We start from the raw sequence: 14,243 nt of genomic DNA on the forward strand, positions 1-14,243 counted from the left end.
AGGGCTCGGCAGCAGGGGAAGGCACCTGGGGAATAGCAGACGCCATTGGGAGAATTATTCCCAGGGGAGAGATTTGGAGTTTTGGACTCAGCTGTTTCAGCCGAACTGTAATTCCACCCCCTTGATTTCCAAACGGAGCTGCAGGGCTAATTCCCAGAGCCCGTTAGTGCCTATCTGAACAGCAGCCTTATCTCTGCTCCTTGTACATTCCAGCCAGCCGGGCGGTGAGTCTCAGACCCGTCTCCTCCCTGCAGTGCTGGCTCGTGCCAAGTCTCCAAGCTGTGGAAACGTCTCCCCTTGAAGCCAGTGCCCTGCTCCCCGGTTCCTCGCCTGGAACGTACAGAGGAGCCCAGATGCACAGCCTACGGCTTGGCTCAGGGGACAGCAGAGTTCTGTCAGTAGCCAAGTTACCTCTCCCCTTCTGCAGCCGCTAGTGCCCAAAGGCAATCCGAGAAAGAGAAGGATTAAAGGGGCTCTGGCCCGTGCACCCCCACCACCCCCGCTTCCCCACAATGCCACTCCTGTGGTGCACCAGAAAGCAGTGCCAAGATCCCAGGAGGGCTCCGTTCCCCACCCGAAAGAAGAGCATTTAATGGCATAGAGTATTTAAGAAAAAACAAAGAAAAGGCAAACGTGTTGTCCGAACTCTGGGCCAGCAGGTGGCTGGAGACGTCTAGTCTGGGGTGGAACGGGGAGCAACAGCGCTAAGGAGCGCTCACCCGCCCCACCCAGCACCTCTGGTTCAGAAACAACTCAATGCCTTGGTTCTTTGTCTTCCCACCCAGCCCCAGTACCCTCCTGGAAAGTAAACACTTTGCTGAGGAGGGTGGGCTGGGGTGGGCTGGGGGAACCTGGGAAATTTGTTCTTTTCTACTCACGAGAGGCGAGAACGTAAGAGTAAATCAGAAAGACAATTTTGCATATACAACCCTTTGGAGAACTGCAGGCGAGACTCCGGCGCTGCTGCTGCTGGAAGAGACCTGTGTCATGAGCTGTGTCCGTTCTCTTCCCAGGAGGTCAGCCGGCAGGGCAAATAGTGTTTCTGGCAAACGGGACTCCGCATCGTCGCGTGCGTGGATCGCTGTTTTGTCTGTAGGGTTTTTGTTTGTTTTTACTTTTTAAAAAAGTTTGAACCTTTTCCTTCCTTCCTTCCTTCCTTGTAACGTCTTGGGTGTGGGTCTCTTTTTCTTTTTGTCGTCGTCGTCATCGTTAATTCGCTCTCTCCATCTTCACCGAAAGGCTGGGCCTGGGGCTGTGTTACTTGTTTTCCTCTCGGGACGCCCAAAGCAGAGGAGAAGGGAGGCGACGGGACGGGGCAGCTCTGATTATCCCAGGTACCAGGACTGAGCAGGAAAGAAAGGGGAAAAAAAAAGAACAGATGCCCCTGTTACTGATTTGCATACAAGCCCCTCCCCCCACTCCCAGCAAAGGCTGATGGGAGCTCGTAAGCCTTGGCCTCAGCTTTCATTGTATTAGAAGCAAAGGGACCCGACCCCCATGGTCACTGGTTTGAACTGGGCCAGGTGTTAATAGTACCTGGGTTACTGCAGGGCTTGGTGCCCCTTGCCTGCCATCGCTGAGCTGGGGCAGTGGGGAGGGCACTGGGCTGGGACCGAGGGGACATGCAGCTACTCCTGGCCCGTCTCAGGCAAATCACTTACTCTCCGTGCCTCAGTTTCCCCCTGTGCCTTACAGGGACATACTGCTGCTCGGAGCTATTGAGTGCCCTGAGCGCCTGGGCCCATCTGCGCTCCTTGCGAGAGCCTCCTTGCTGCAGTCACATTTCCAAAAGGGGGGGCACGTGTGGCGTGTGAGGTCTGGGCTCTGCCAGGCAGGGAGCGAGCGAATGCCCCAGCCTGGCCCCAGTCAGATGCCGATGGTGTCTGCTGAGCTCGGCCGTGGCCCGTGGAGACGACCCCACTCAGCTAGATCGCACCGTCCTGCGGGTCTTCGCGTTCAGCCAGCTCCCGACATGTCAGAGCTCTGCCCGCCCTGCTTTTCTCCTCCCTTCCCTACTGTTCTCACGCCCTGCTGCCTCTGCTCCCTCCAGCACCACCCGATCAGCTCCGCGCGGTGACGGAGCCTGCCCCGCAGGACGTACGGAGCCACGGGCCGAGGCCAGGAGCTCTCTGAACAAGCACCGAGCGCATCACAGCGCTCCCGAGAGGGGTGTCCATGCTACAGGTGGGGAAACTGAGGCGCAAACCGCAGAGGACAACACTGCAGCTGCTGAGCTTCACTGAAGCAAAGTGAGTCGCTGGCAGAACGGGGACTCGAAGGCGGGGTTCCTGACCCCTAGCCTAGCACGCCGACCCTCCAGCCACACCGCCTCCCGCCCACCAGAAAGCCACAGAATGGGAGACACCCTCCCTTGTCTCAGAGGAGTCACCCCCAGCCCATCCATCAATCAGCACCTGCTTTTATCGAGGGAAAGTGTGTTTCAGGTCAAGAACAGGCAAACCCTGGGAGACCTCAACCCAGCTGGGAGATATTTGGGGAAATTCTGAAAACAGGGCAGGAGGACGCCATGTGGGAACCGGCCTGAGAAGTGTGGCCCTGAGAGGAACAGGCCCCAGGGCTGGCAGGGACCTCCTGGGCCCTGGAGTCCTGGCAGCTCGGGCTGATAATCCTGCTCCGACATACATCCCGCTCCATCCTCACCCCAGCTAGGCTCCAGCAGCTCTTCTGTCTCCCTGGCTTACCCCCTCCCCCTGAGGCCCAGGCCCAGCCTATTCCAACCCAAGAAGAGCAGGTGGAAAAGTGACCTGAACGTGCGCTTTAGGCCTCGGTCTTTTGCAGCAACCTCAGGCCAGCCGCTCAGGACTGGGGGCCTCTTGGGAAGGGGGCTCTCCTGGAGGGAAAAGGGCTGATTTTTTTAACAGGCTGTTTTCTGCTGTGGGGGGCTTAGGAAGCATGGACCAGTGGTTAGAGCATGAGCCCCAGACTCCGGAGAGCTGAGTTCAGGTCCCTCCTATGCCACAGATTGAGCGCTGGCTGGCGACAGCTGGCTCCATTGAGCTGAATGGGAGTTTTGCCCTTGACTCCAATGGGGCCAGGGCTTCAGTGCCTGCTCTGTGCAGTTGGGATAAGAGCACTGCCCGGCCCCACGGGGCGTTATGAGGCTAAAGACTGAGATGCCCAGAGGCTATGGTGGTGGGAGCCAGACTCCCTGGGGAGGAGCAGGAGGGTGGGGCTGGCTCAGCCGACAGGGGGCTGGAGCGTTACATTTTTTAACTCAGAGAGTTTTTCTCCCAAGGGTTTTTCGAGTGTTTGAGTCAAACGGGCACTGAGCAAACTCCGCACAGTTCAGCGCTCTCAGTACAAGCTCGCCCCTCGCAGCTGATCTGGAGTCACCCCCCCCCCGCTAGCCCCCCACCCCAGGTGCAGAGGCGCTGACTTTCTGATTTCCCCGGGGGTGCTCGACCCCTGCTCTGCCCCAGGCCCTGCCCCCACTCCACCCCGCCCTGCCTCTTCCTGCCCCCCCTCCTCCCCAGTGCCTCCTGCCTGCTACTGAACAGCTGATCAGTGGTGGGCAGGAGGCACTGGGGGTGGGGTGGGGGTGGGGGCGGGGGAGGAGCTGATCGGTGGGGCCCGCTGGTGGTGTTGAGCACACACTATTTTTTTCCCATGGGTGCTCCAGGGAGCACCCACAGAGTCGGTGCCTATGCCTGGGTGGCCCCTACAGGGAAAAGCAGCCCTCCTAGGCCCGCTTTCCACCCCACCAGGGCCCAAGGCCCATGCGTGAGTTCTCAGGGCAGGGTCCCCTCTACAGGCTACGTACTCTGTGCGACCTCTGGCCGGGAAGCCAAGAGCCCCCTGCCACTGGTCTGCCTGCAGCTCCCACCCCCACGGCAGCCGTGGGGTGTGCCAGCGGGGGAGGAGAGGGACTGAAGGGATGTAAAAGTCTCCATTAGTACCACGGCTGCCTCTGATCCTCAGAGCAGGGGCCTGTAATTTTCCAGCTTCCTCTACAATCCTCCTCGCTAGCTGGCACTGGGTGGGTGCCCACGGTGCGAGCTGCCCTCCAAAACCCAACCCCAGAGGCGGGTGGCGCCCACCTGCTGCAGAGAAGCCAGGGCTTCGGTGTGGTTTGAGTCCCGCCCTAATCAGCCAAGGGGAGGGTGGTTGACAGGGCAGGGCTGACCCCTCCTGCCAGCCCCAGCCAGGGGTGCCGCAGGGCAGCGGAGCCAAGCCCCTATCTGCGGCCCTGCATGCACAGCCAGGGTCCCTCCTCCCTTCCCAACAGCTCCTCTCTGTCACTATTCATGCTCCTTGCTGCCTTTCCCCGCAAACGTTCAGTTCTTCCTCCTCTCTTCCCCCCCACCCCATGGCTAAATACAGTGAGGGATGGGGAGAGAGGAGCAGTGCCCCAATGCAAAGCAATGACAGCTCCCAGCACCCCCAACCCCAGGCGCCGTGTGGCAATGTTCCGGTGGGTGGTTACGCACAGTGCCCCTGCCTTTGCCTCAGTGTCCCCAGCTTGCCCCCAGCCGGCTCCTGGGCCAGGCTTTCTCCCACTCTCCACGGCTGTTAGTTAGAGCCCCCAGGCAGGGCCCCGTGCGCTAGGGGCTGTACAGGCAGATAACAAACAGGTGGGGAAAGAGAGCATGGAAGTGCCTGGCCCAGTGTCACCCAGCAGGGCCATGGCAGAGCTGGGCCCGGAAACCAGGTTGCCTGAGTTCCCATCCGGTGCTCCGCCCACTAGACAAGACTTTCTCCCTGCCTACAGCCCCTGCCCCACTCGCCTGCGTGTCTGTTGTGGGGAACCGAAGCCCTGCGAGTGGGCCAGGTATGCTCAGCTGGTGTAAAGGGAATTTCAGCAGAGGTTCTGCAGTTTTACACCAGCTGAGGATCTGGCCCCGAGCGGACCGACGACCTCAGTGTTGGGGCTCAGTCTGCGGTGTCCCCCTCACTGTGTGTCGGGGTGCAGGGGAGTGCAGTGCACTGGGCCAAACCCCTCCTGGGTGCCAGCCCCCACCCTGAGGGGGCGAGACGGACCGAGGCTCAGTTCCTGCACCGCTGCCAGCACGTGGAGGCCCCCCCACCACCTCCAGTAGGGGGCAGAAATCCTGGGTCCAGGAAAGGGGCAGCCCCACGCGCAGCGACTGCCTGGGGGCCACACCACAGCCCAGGGCCCCCTTGTGCCATGGCCCAGCCCCGCATCGTTGATCCAGAGGTTTTAAAGCTGGAAGGGTCTGACCCTGTTACCCTGGCACTGGGCCCAGGAACAGGTGGGTGGCGAGTGCATTGTCCCGGTTTCACTGCCATGCCTGCCCCCCCGCGCCGAGAGTCCCGTCCCCGTCGGGGCGAGGGACATCAGAGTTGTTTCTCTCACGGTCCGTTGCAGTGGGAGATTTTCACCTCCAGCCATTGGTCCTGGCTCTGCCTTTCTCTGCCAGATCACAGAGCCTTTAGGCCCTGGGTTTCTCCTCACCACGGTGCTTAGACGCTGAAATCAAATCCCCCGTTGATCTCCTTTCTAACAGGCTAGCCCGAGTTCTGCCAGTCTCTCACCACCGTGCATTCCCTCCAGCCCTCAGATCAGTTCTGGGGCTCTTTTCTGCACCCACCCGTTTGTAACATCCTCTTTAAACTGCGGCCCCAGAACTGGATGTGATGTCCAGGATTGACTCACCAACGCCAGACGCAGAGGTACAATCATCTCCCTGTCCCCCCCTCGAGCCAGCCACAGGTCCCACTAGCCCTGTTTGCCACCACCTCACACTGGGGTGCTGGTCCACGCTGACCCCTAACTCCTTTGGGGTCACTGCTTGCCAGAGCCAGGCCCCAGCCCGCAGGGTGCCCGGCCTTCCTTGCTCCCAGCTGCAGAGCTGTGCCTTTGGCCCAGCTTACCAAGTGACCCCGATTGCTCTGTCCTCAGCGCTCGTTACCACGGAGCCAATCCTGCCTTATCCACAAACGTCACCAGCAGGGATTTCATGGGCACGTCCAGATCACCGGCAAAACTCCTGACTAGCATCAGGCCTAGAGCTGATTGGCAGCGCCCCACTAGATACCGACTGAGAACTACTCCTGGAGGTCTGTCACTTTCCCAGCTGTTCATCCAACTTCCATGCGCTCTGCTGCTACTGTACAGGGTGATTTTTCCCCAAGGGGCTGGGGGGGTGGGCAGCTGGTACCTCCCTCATGCCACCCTGGCATTCTCTATCTGGCCCCACATGTACGGCCCCTAGACGCTGCCAAGGTTGTGCATTGTGGGGCAGAACTGGCTCGGTAATCTAGAGCCACGCCCCAGCACCAGCGAGGGTCCTGCCGCAAACTCCGCCAGCTCCTACCCCTGTACAGGGTCCCACGAGTCACCGGCTCCTTCCCTGTGCCGGAGGTCCGTGGCCAGGGCGTCTGTGGGGCTGGCTGGGGCCAAGGCCTCGGGTCGGGGAATGCTCAGCCCCGGCTCTGCGGCCAGGCTGGAGGGGCTGGGGCAGGCCAGCAGAGAGGGCTCCGGCCCTGCGGCCTTGAGCGAATCGCTGCTGCCCCCGACTGGCCTCCTCTGTATTGCTCCCTAAGTCCCCCAAGTTCAAGTTCATCCCGCAATTACCTCATGTCTGGTTTCCGTTGGCAACCAGACGGCTCTGGGCGTGACCCTCCTGCTGCAGGCTGCGGGCTCTGGCTCTCCCCGCCTGGATTCCCTGGCCTCTTCCTTCCACCTCTCCCTGGCCAGCCGCTCACTCTCCTTTAACCCTCCAGCTGAACAACGCCTTGACTGCCTAGTGGTTACAGTGGGGTGGGGGGACCAGCATTCCTAGGGCCCAAAGCTGCGGCTTTTCCATATACTGTGCCGCTGACTCCCGCAGGAGCTGTTCCCGGCAGAACCGGGCCCCTGGGTTCTGTTCCTTACTGAGCCCCCATGTGACCTTTGGCACATCACTTCCCTGCTCTGTGCCTCAATTTCCCTTCCCAACCCGTGTCTTTTAGCCTGGCCAGCTCTTCGAGTCAGGGACGGCCTCTCACTGCAGTGCCTGGCGCAACGGGGTCCAGAGCTGCTATCATACAAATCAGTGCGAACACAGTCACTGCCCCCCTACTAATAAAACTCAGCTGTCTCTCGGCACGTTGAATTCATTCATGTTATAATAGTACATTGAAATCCTTGGATGAAAGATCTATCTATCTATCTATTCCCATACACCCCCTCTATCTATCTATCTATCTATCTATCTATCTATCTATCTATCTATCTATCTATCTATCTATCTAACCCCATCCACCCCCATCTATCTATCTATCTATCTATCTATCTATCTATCTATCTATCTATCTATCTATCTATCTATCTATCTATCTATCTATCTATCTATCTTGTGAGCGAGCATGAGATGCAAACACACTCTAATAAACATTCTCTAAACTTAGGCCAATAATGCAACATCCACAAAGAACAAACAAACACCCCCTCACCCCTGGGGAAGAGTCAAAATAACACAGGCAGACGGCAGCAGCTGGGTGGGGGGGTATCCAGTTTATTGCCCTCAATGCAGCACATCCGAGCAGGCGGTGTACATGAATATTTGGTGCATGCAGCTCCTAGCCCTCGGGCACTGAGTATGGGCTCTGGAGACCAGAGTGACTGAACCGGAGGAGCTCAGGGAGACAGCCAGGGACACAGACCAGGCTTTCCGGGACACAGCAGAGCAGGCCCAGCCCCAGTCTGGCAGCTTCTATGCTGTTGGGGAGGGTGAAAGTCTCGGGGACGGAGAACAGAGGGAAACTGAGTCCTGTAGTTGAGAGCCTCCTTCCAGAAGATGTCCTGGTATCCTCTCGCACTGAGGACACCCCTCCAGGGGAGGGGACCCTGTTGTTAGGAAGAGACAGGAGACAGTCATGGGGGTTGGTTATTAGAGAGTTGGGTTGTGATGACCGGGAGAACCACACGGTGAATTGCCTGCTGGGTGCGAATGTTGTGGATCTCTAGACAGACTTCTGCGCAGTGCTGGGGAGGAGCTGGTGGTTGTGGTACATGTAGGTACCAGTGATGTAGGGAATGGTAGGAGGGAGTTCCTGGAGGCCAAATTTAGGCTGCTAGGTCAGAGATTTGAGTCCAGACCCTCCTGGGAGCATTCTCTGAAATGCTTCCAGTTCCACACACAGGGCCAGTAAGACGGGCAGAACTGCAGGGCCCCAATGCGTGGATGAGACGATGGTGCTGGGAGGCGGGTTTAGGTTTGTTAGGACCCGGAGAACCATGTGGGGAAGGAGGAGCCTGTACAGGAAGGACGGGCTCCACCGAAGCCAAAACCGAACCAGATTGCTGGCGTGGAAAATTCAACCGTTCATTGAGGAGGGGGACAGCTGAGAGAGGTGCAGGAGCACGCGGTTCTGAGACATGCCTTAGGGGAGGATTTATTGAAGGGGATTCTCTATATCCTAGTAGAGAGGAGGGGATCGAGGTAGGAACTGCAGAGAAACAGTCAAATGAAAAAGAGTCCCATTCAATTACTTCCCATGAAGGCAGACAATTCACTAGTGACAAATGTTACACGGGCTTGTACACGGACGCTAGAAGTCTAAATATTAAGCTGGGTGAACTTGAGCACCTGGTATTAAATGAGGCTATTGATATAGGCAGCATCACAGAAACTTGGTAGAACGATGATAACCGGGACACTGTAATACCAGGGTACAAAATATCCCGGACTGACAGAGTAGCTGCGCTGGTGGGCGAGCGGCACTGTATGTGAAGGAAAGCAGAGTCAAATATAGTGAAAATCAGAATCAGACGGTACCAGAGCATCTCTGTGGATAGAAATTCCATGTGTGAATAAGCAGAGAGCAGTAGGAATGTATTACCGACCACCTGACTAGGAAGGTGTGACGTTATTGATATAATCTGGGACCACATAGATCATTGTTGCAACCAAGGTCCTGTAGTGGCACGCAAATCTTGTATAAAGGGAGTCAAATGGGGTGTCTAAGACAAGGTTATGGTTTACTGGTTATGATTATGCTGTCTATATGTGTGTATCAATTTTGTAGTTGAAGTTATGAATATTGGCTCTATACTGTCTGTATTTCAAACTTATGCTATGCTGCTGGGTGACATCCCAGACAAACTGGTGTTAGCTCTGCCTAGCCTGCTTGATGGCCCATTAAGGACCATCAGCTATACAATGGACCCATTGAGAGAAGGCAGATATGCCTTGAGACTCAGCAAAGTATGCAGGAACTTGCCCATGTGACTCCAGACTCCATTTTGCTGTAATTTTTCACAGTAAGAACAAAGAGGTGTTCTTACACCTGGAAAAGACTATATAAGGCTGATGCCTCATCTCCATCTTGTCTTCAATCCTGCTTCTTACCTCTGGAGGAACTTTGCTACAAGCTGAAGCTCTGAACAAAGGACTGAGGACCCATCCCAGCTGGGGATGTTCCAGAGACTTGATTTGAACCTGCAGTTTATTCTATCGCTGCTGCAAGCCTGAACCAAGAACTTTGCCATTACTGTATGTAATTGATTCCATTTAACCAATTCTAACTCTCATCTCTATCTTTTTCCTTTTATGAATAAACCTTTAGATTTTAGATTCTAAAGGATTGGCAACAGCATGATTTGTGGGTAAGATCTGATTTGTATATTGACCTGGGTCTGGGGCTTGGTCCTTTGGGATCAGAAGAACCTTTTTCTTTTACTTGGGTATTGGTTTTCATAACCATTTGTCCCCATAACGAGTGGCGCTGGTGGTGATACTGGGAAACTGGAGAGTCTAAGGGAATTGCTTGTGAGACTTGTGGTTAGCCAGTGGGGTGAGACCGAAGTCCTCTTAGTCTGACTGGTTTGGTTTGCCTTAGAGGTGGAAAAACCCCAGCCTTGGGCTGTAACTGCCCTGTTTGAGCAATTTGTCCTGAGTTGGCCCTCTCAGTTGGGTTCCGCCAGAACCGCATTGTCACAGAAGGTGCTGGTGATTGTGAAATGCTCAAGGAGATTAGAGAGGCTACAAAATAGAAAACCCAGTAATACCGGGGGATTTCATCTATCCCCATACTGACTGGGGACATGTCACCCCAGGACGGGGTACAGAGATACATTTCTAGACACCGTTAATGACTGCTTCTTGGAGCAGCTAGTCCCAGAACCCACCCGGGGAGAGGCAACTCTTGCTTTAGTCCCAGGTGGCGAACAGGATTTGCTACAAGAGGTGACTAGAGCCGACCATAAGGTAACATCCTTGGGGCGGGGGGAAGAAATACCAAAGTAACCCCCCCCCCCAGGAGCATTTCCCTGCAGAACGGGGAGCTCCACAAAAATGAGGAGGCCAGTTAAACGGAAATGAAAAGGAACCGTCACAAGAGTGAAATGCCTGCAAGCTGCATGGAAATTATTTAAAACACCATAATAGAGGCTCAAACTAAATGTAGGCCTCAGATTAAAAAAAAAAACCAATAAGAGGGCCCCCCAAAAGGCCATTATGGCTGAGCAACAGAGTAAAAGAGGTGGTTAGAGACAAAAAGACACCTTTTAAAGATGGGAAGTCCAATCCGACTGAGGAAAATTAGAAAGGGATCAGTTCTGGCTGCTGCCACAGTTGTCAGGTTTATGGAAATCCCTAAAACTAGGAGACTTTTATTCACAGAAGCAATTTTGTGCTTGTGTATTTAATATCACAGCAGGGTCCCACCCCCTGCCTCCGATCAATTCAGTTCCATTTGGTCAAGACTTGCCATATTTCACATTGGGTCCAGTCAAATGCACCGTATGATTCCTCTCTACGGTCCCCTGGAAATCCTAGTCCTGGGCTAGAGTGTGATACAAAAGTGATGTATCAAGAGCTAGCAAGAGCAGCAGCAGACTGAATATGCAGTGACTACGCCCTGCTCGGAGGATCCAGCGAGTGCAGAATGTGCCCCCTGGGGATGGATAAAAGTTACTAGCAGCTCCCTTGGGGGGGAGGAGCCAGCGAGGGAACCCCGCGGAAAAAGCTGAGCTGGTCTGGGCCAGGCGGCTGCCCCTGCAAGCTCACCTCAAACACCCCTGCACGGGTGTGCGCGTGTGACACCAGCAGACTGATCGTGCTGGTCACGCACCATCAGCGGGTGACCCGACCCCGGGCTGGAGAGAGGATTAGCTTCAGGCTGGTCTGATAATCCAATGCGTTATTAGCTGTGGGGATGATGGTTCCCACGCCCACGTGGATCGAGGCTCACAGACATCGGGAAGAGCTGGGTCAGTGCTGCAGTGGGGCAGGACTGGAAAGAGGTGAGGGCAATGGGGGCTTGAAGCCGCTTTGGGCTACCCTGGCCTGGTTCTCCAGTGCCCTGCACCTCGGGTCACCTGGGCAAAGCCAGTGCCAAGTGTTGCCATCCCCACTTGGGGGCAACATGCCCACTTGGCACTGGTGCAAATGAGGACACAAGGTGCAGGGCACTGGAGAACCAGATCCCCCCCAGCCCCACACTGTGGGAGAGAGAAGACGGATGCACCAGTGGTTAGAGTGATGGTCTAGGACTCGGGAACCTGGGTTCAGTTCCCTGCTCTGCCACAAACTTCCTGTGTCACCTTGGGCATGTCGCCTGGCCTCTCCGTGCCTCAGTTTCCCCCCCGTGTACAGTGGGGATAACAGCCTTGCCGTGCCGCCCAGAGGGTTGGTGGGTTAATTCATCAACGGGTGGGACGTGCTCAGATACTACAGCATGAAGGACTCAGGAAGAGCTGTGGTTGTGGAGCTGTCTGGGTCCGGCCTGGCCCTGGGTAAGTTAGAGCAGCCTCAGGGGCTGGGGGGCAGCTTGCCCTGCTGCAGTATCTGTGCTGTGCATGACACAGAGTGGTGCTCGCCAGGGGCAGCGCCCAGTGTAGCATGTGCCCGGGCAGTGCAGAACCGGCGCTGATTTGCCCACGTTGGTCCCTTGCCCCCGAGCCGGAGCTCTGGCTGCCTGAGGTTTGGGTTTCTGCTCTAAGCTTCTTCCTCTGCTGGGCTTTGGCAGGGCACGCCCGGGACAGGCCAGTTCGCCATATGGTCCATGCAAAACCCGCCAGCTTGCTCCAGGCAGCGGAAGCAGGAACCAGCCGGTGTATCCTGTGCGGACAGAGCTCCTGCCCCCAAGCTCCAGGATGCCTGACCTGCAGCTGTCTGAGCCTTGGCCTATATTCGCTCCGAATCTGAGCTCCCCCAGAGCGGGGTGGGGCAGCACTGGGGCTGACATTCCAGTATGGACCGCCCAGGACAGTGCCAGGATGAGAGACCTTTACAGCAAATCCATAGTGCTGCAGGGAGCGGGGGGCTCCGTAGGGGGCGCTCCCCCTCCCGGCCACTGCTGACCCTAGTGCGGCGCTGGGCGGGTGGAGGGGTCAATAGAAGGCGCGTCCCTCCGGGCGAGATGAGGTGTAAACCCAAGATCCTGATCCTTCGAGCTCATCAGGGATCCTATGCTGGTCTGGGGTTTGTTTGCAAGCGCTGGGCCAAATGCCCTTGTGGGGGCGCTTACAGCCAGCCTCCCGGCACGGCCCCGAGCAGCCGCACACAGACCCTAGACTCTTCTTCGCCAGCTGCCCTCTACCTTGGGGCGATATTGCGGGGCAAGATTTCCCAGCTGCTGTGCTTCGCCCCAGAGGGAGCTGCACTGTAGCAGCGGGTGACGTGATCCGTAGCCCCGACAGGCAGATGGCTGGAGGGCTCTCTTCCTTTGGAGTGTGGCAGGGGGCAGTCCTGCAGCCCAGGGCGCGGTAACAGCCTGGCATGGAAACCTGGCCGGTTGGCGTGGCCGGTTGGCGTGGGCAGTTGGCAGATTCCCAGCCTCTCCCTGCAGAGCAGAGCTGGGGGCTGGGGCTGCAGGCGCTGTCTGTGCTCAGGGGATGGGCCAGGTCCAGCGCTCCCTGCTCCCCTGCCCCTGCTTTGGGGTCTTGGCCCTACTGCTGGGCCTAGTCGGGGGGAAGGGAGACGGTCTCCTCACTGCCAGGAGTGTGAACGGGGCAAATGGTGGGAGAGGCCCCCGCTGCAGGGGGTTGGGGCTGCCCCCCGCTGTGCCCCTTTGTGCTGCCTGTGGTGACAGGGCTCAGTTTCCCCATCGCCCTCTGTGCCTGGCTCAGCCCTGCCCAAGAGCGTCACAGGGGCCCCGGCTCCCCCGGGCTCTGCTCAGACCTCACAGAAGGCCCCTAGCTTTGCCCCTTCCAGTCGGAGACAGGCAGCACCAGCGAGAGGCAGGCCCACACACGTCAAGCTAGGCAGTGTGGTCCAGTGGGTAGAGCACTGGCCTGGGACTCAGGGAACCTGGGTGCGATTCCTGACCGCCACTGCTCAGGCAAGTCCCTTCCCCTCGTTCCCTTTGTCTGCTTGTCCTGTTAGACTGGGGGGTGGGTGTGTCTCGCCCCATGTGTACAGCGCCTAGCACACCGGCGTGGTGGCTTGGGGGTGCTCCCCGAACTATGCAGCCCAGACTGGTTCGGCTGTGGTCTGAGGCCCTGGCCCCAGTCCCAGATGTTTCCCTGGGGCAGCCCGAGGGAAGCCCTCTCGCTTGAGTCGTTTGGAGAAACCGAGCGGCCGAGACGGGAAACCATTTGTGACGAGAACCCAGCAGAGCCCCTCAGATCTGACCTGGGAACCAAACCTCTCTCTCTCGTTCCCAGGCGGAGAGGTGACCCCAGGAAAATGGCCCCAGCGTCTTGCTGGGGGTTCCAGGCGCACCAGACAAGCCGGGCCATGCACAGCGCCCCCGGTTCAGCCTGCGGCACCGTCTCACCTCATCCCTGCTGCTCCGGGGGCCAGAGGGGGCTGGGCCGAGCCCCTCTGTGAAGTCCTGGCTGCTTGCTGGGGGAGAGGGACCTCTCTGAGCCACCATCCTGCTGGAGAGCACCATGAATTATTTGCAGCTGGCTCCCTGGGGCTCCAGCAGCCCAGCTCCGAGCCTGGACTGACTCATTCATATGAATGCTCCATGCTGTGCCAGCACCGTGTCTGCTGGCTGCACAGTGCCAGGGAATGGAAAATTACCGAGGAAACCACATCCTGCTGGATGGGGTGGGGGATCCTGGCAGCCTCGCTAGAACATGCAGTGAGCACCTCCGCGGGGGGACGGACCCCAGCAGACAGGGCCTGCTGCTGGGCCCAGGCTGAGAGCAGGGTCGGCTCAGGGTGGATCAGCCTCCTGGAACACTGCAAAGGGCCTTGTTCAGAAAGTGGGGTGATGTCTCTTCTGGGGTGAAGAAGGGTCTGCAAAGGGTCCACTCCTAGCAGGGCAGGCAGACAGCCCCACTGAGTGTCCGACGCTTCCCATTATCAGAGCCTGTTTTCAGTCGA

The 14,243-nt window shown here is 57.5% G+C and overlaps 1 protein-coding gene across 16 annotated transcripts in view; it reads right to left on the reverse strand.

The window, feature by feature from the left end:
- Window positions 1–1,182: 1,182 nt before the first annotated feature.
- The window catches only part of NFIC (nuclear factor I C), a 145,839-nt gene continuing 132,778 nt past the window's right edge, over window positions 1,183–14,243 (reverse strand). For 9 of the 16 annotated variants that reach the window (XM_065578145.1, XM_065578153.1, XM_065578146.1 and 6 more), the window contains one exon: window positions 1,183–1,343. In XM_065578145.1, coding sequence (XP_065434217.1) covers window positions 1,326–1,343 — 18 coding nt within the window. In that variant the 3' untranslated portion in view covers window positions 1,183–1,325. Of the gene's footprint in view, window positions 1,344–7,458; window positions 7,811–14,243 lie in introns of those variants that run through there. The other 7 variants (XM_065578140.1, XM_005283820.4, XM_065578143.1 and 4 more) reach the window with 1 other exon arrangement.

This window comes from Chrysemys picta, chromosome 25 (assembly GCF_011386835.1).
Source record: "Chrysemys picta bellii isolate R12L10 chromosome 25, ASM1138683v2, whole genome shotgun sequence".
NCBI lineage: Eukaryota > Metazoa > Chordata > Testudines > Emydidae > Chrysemys > Chrysemys picta.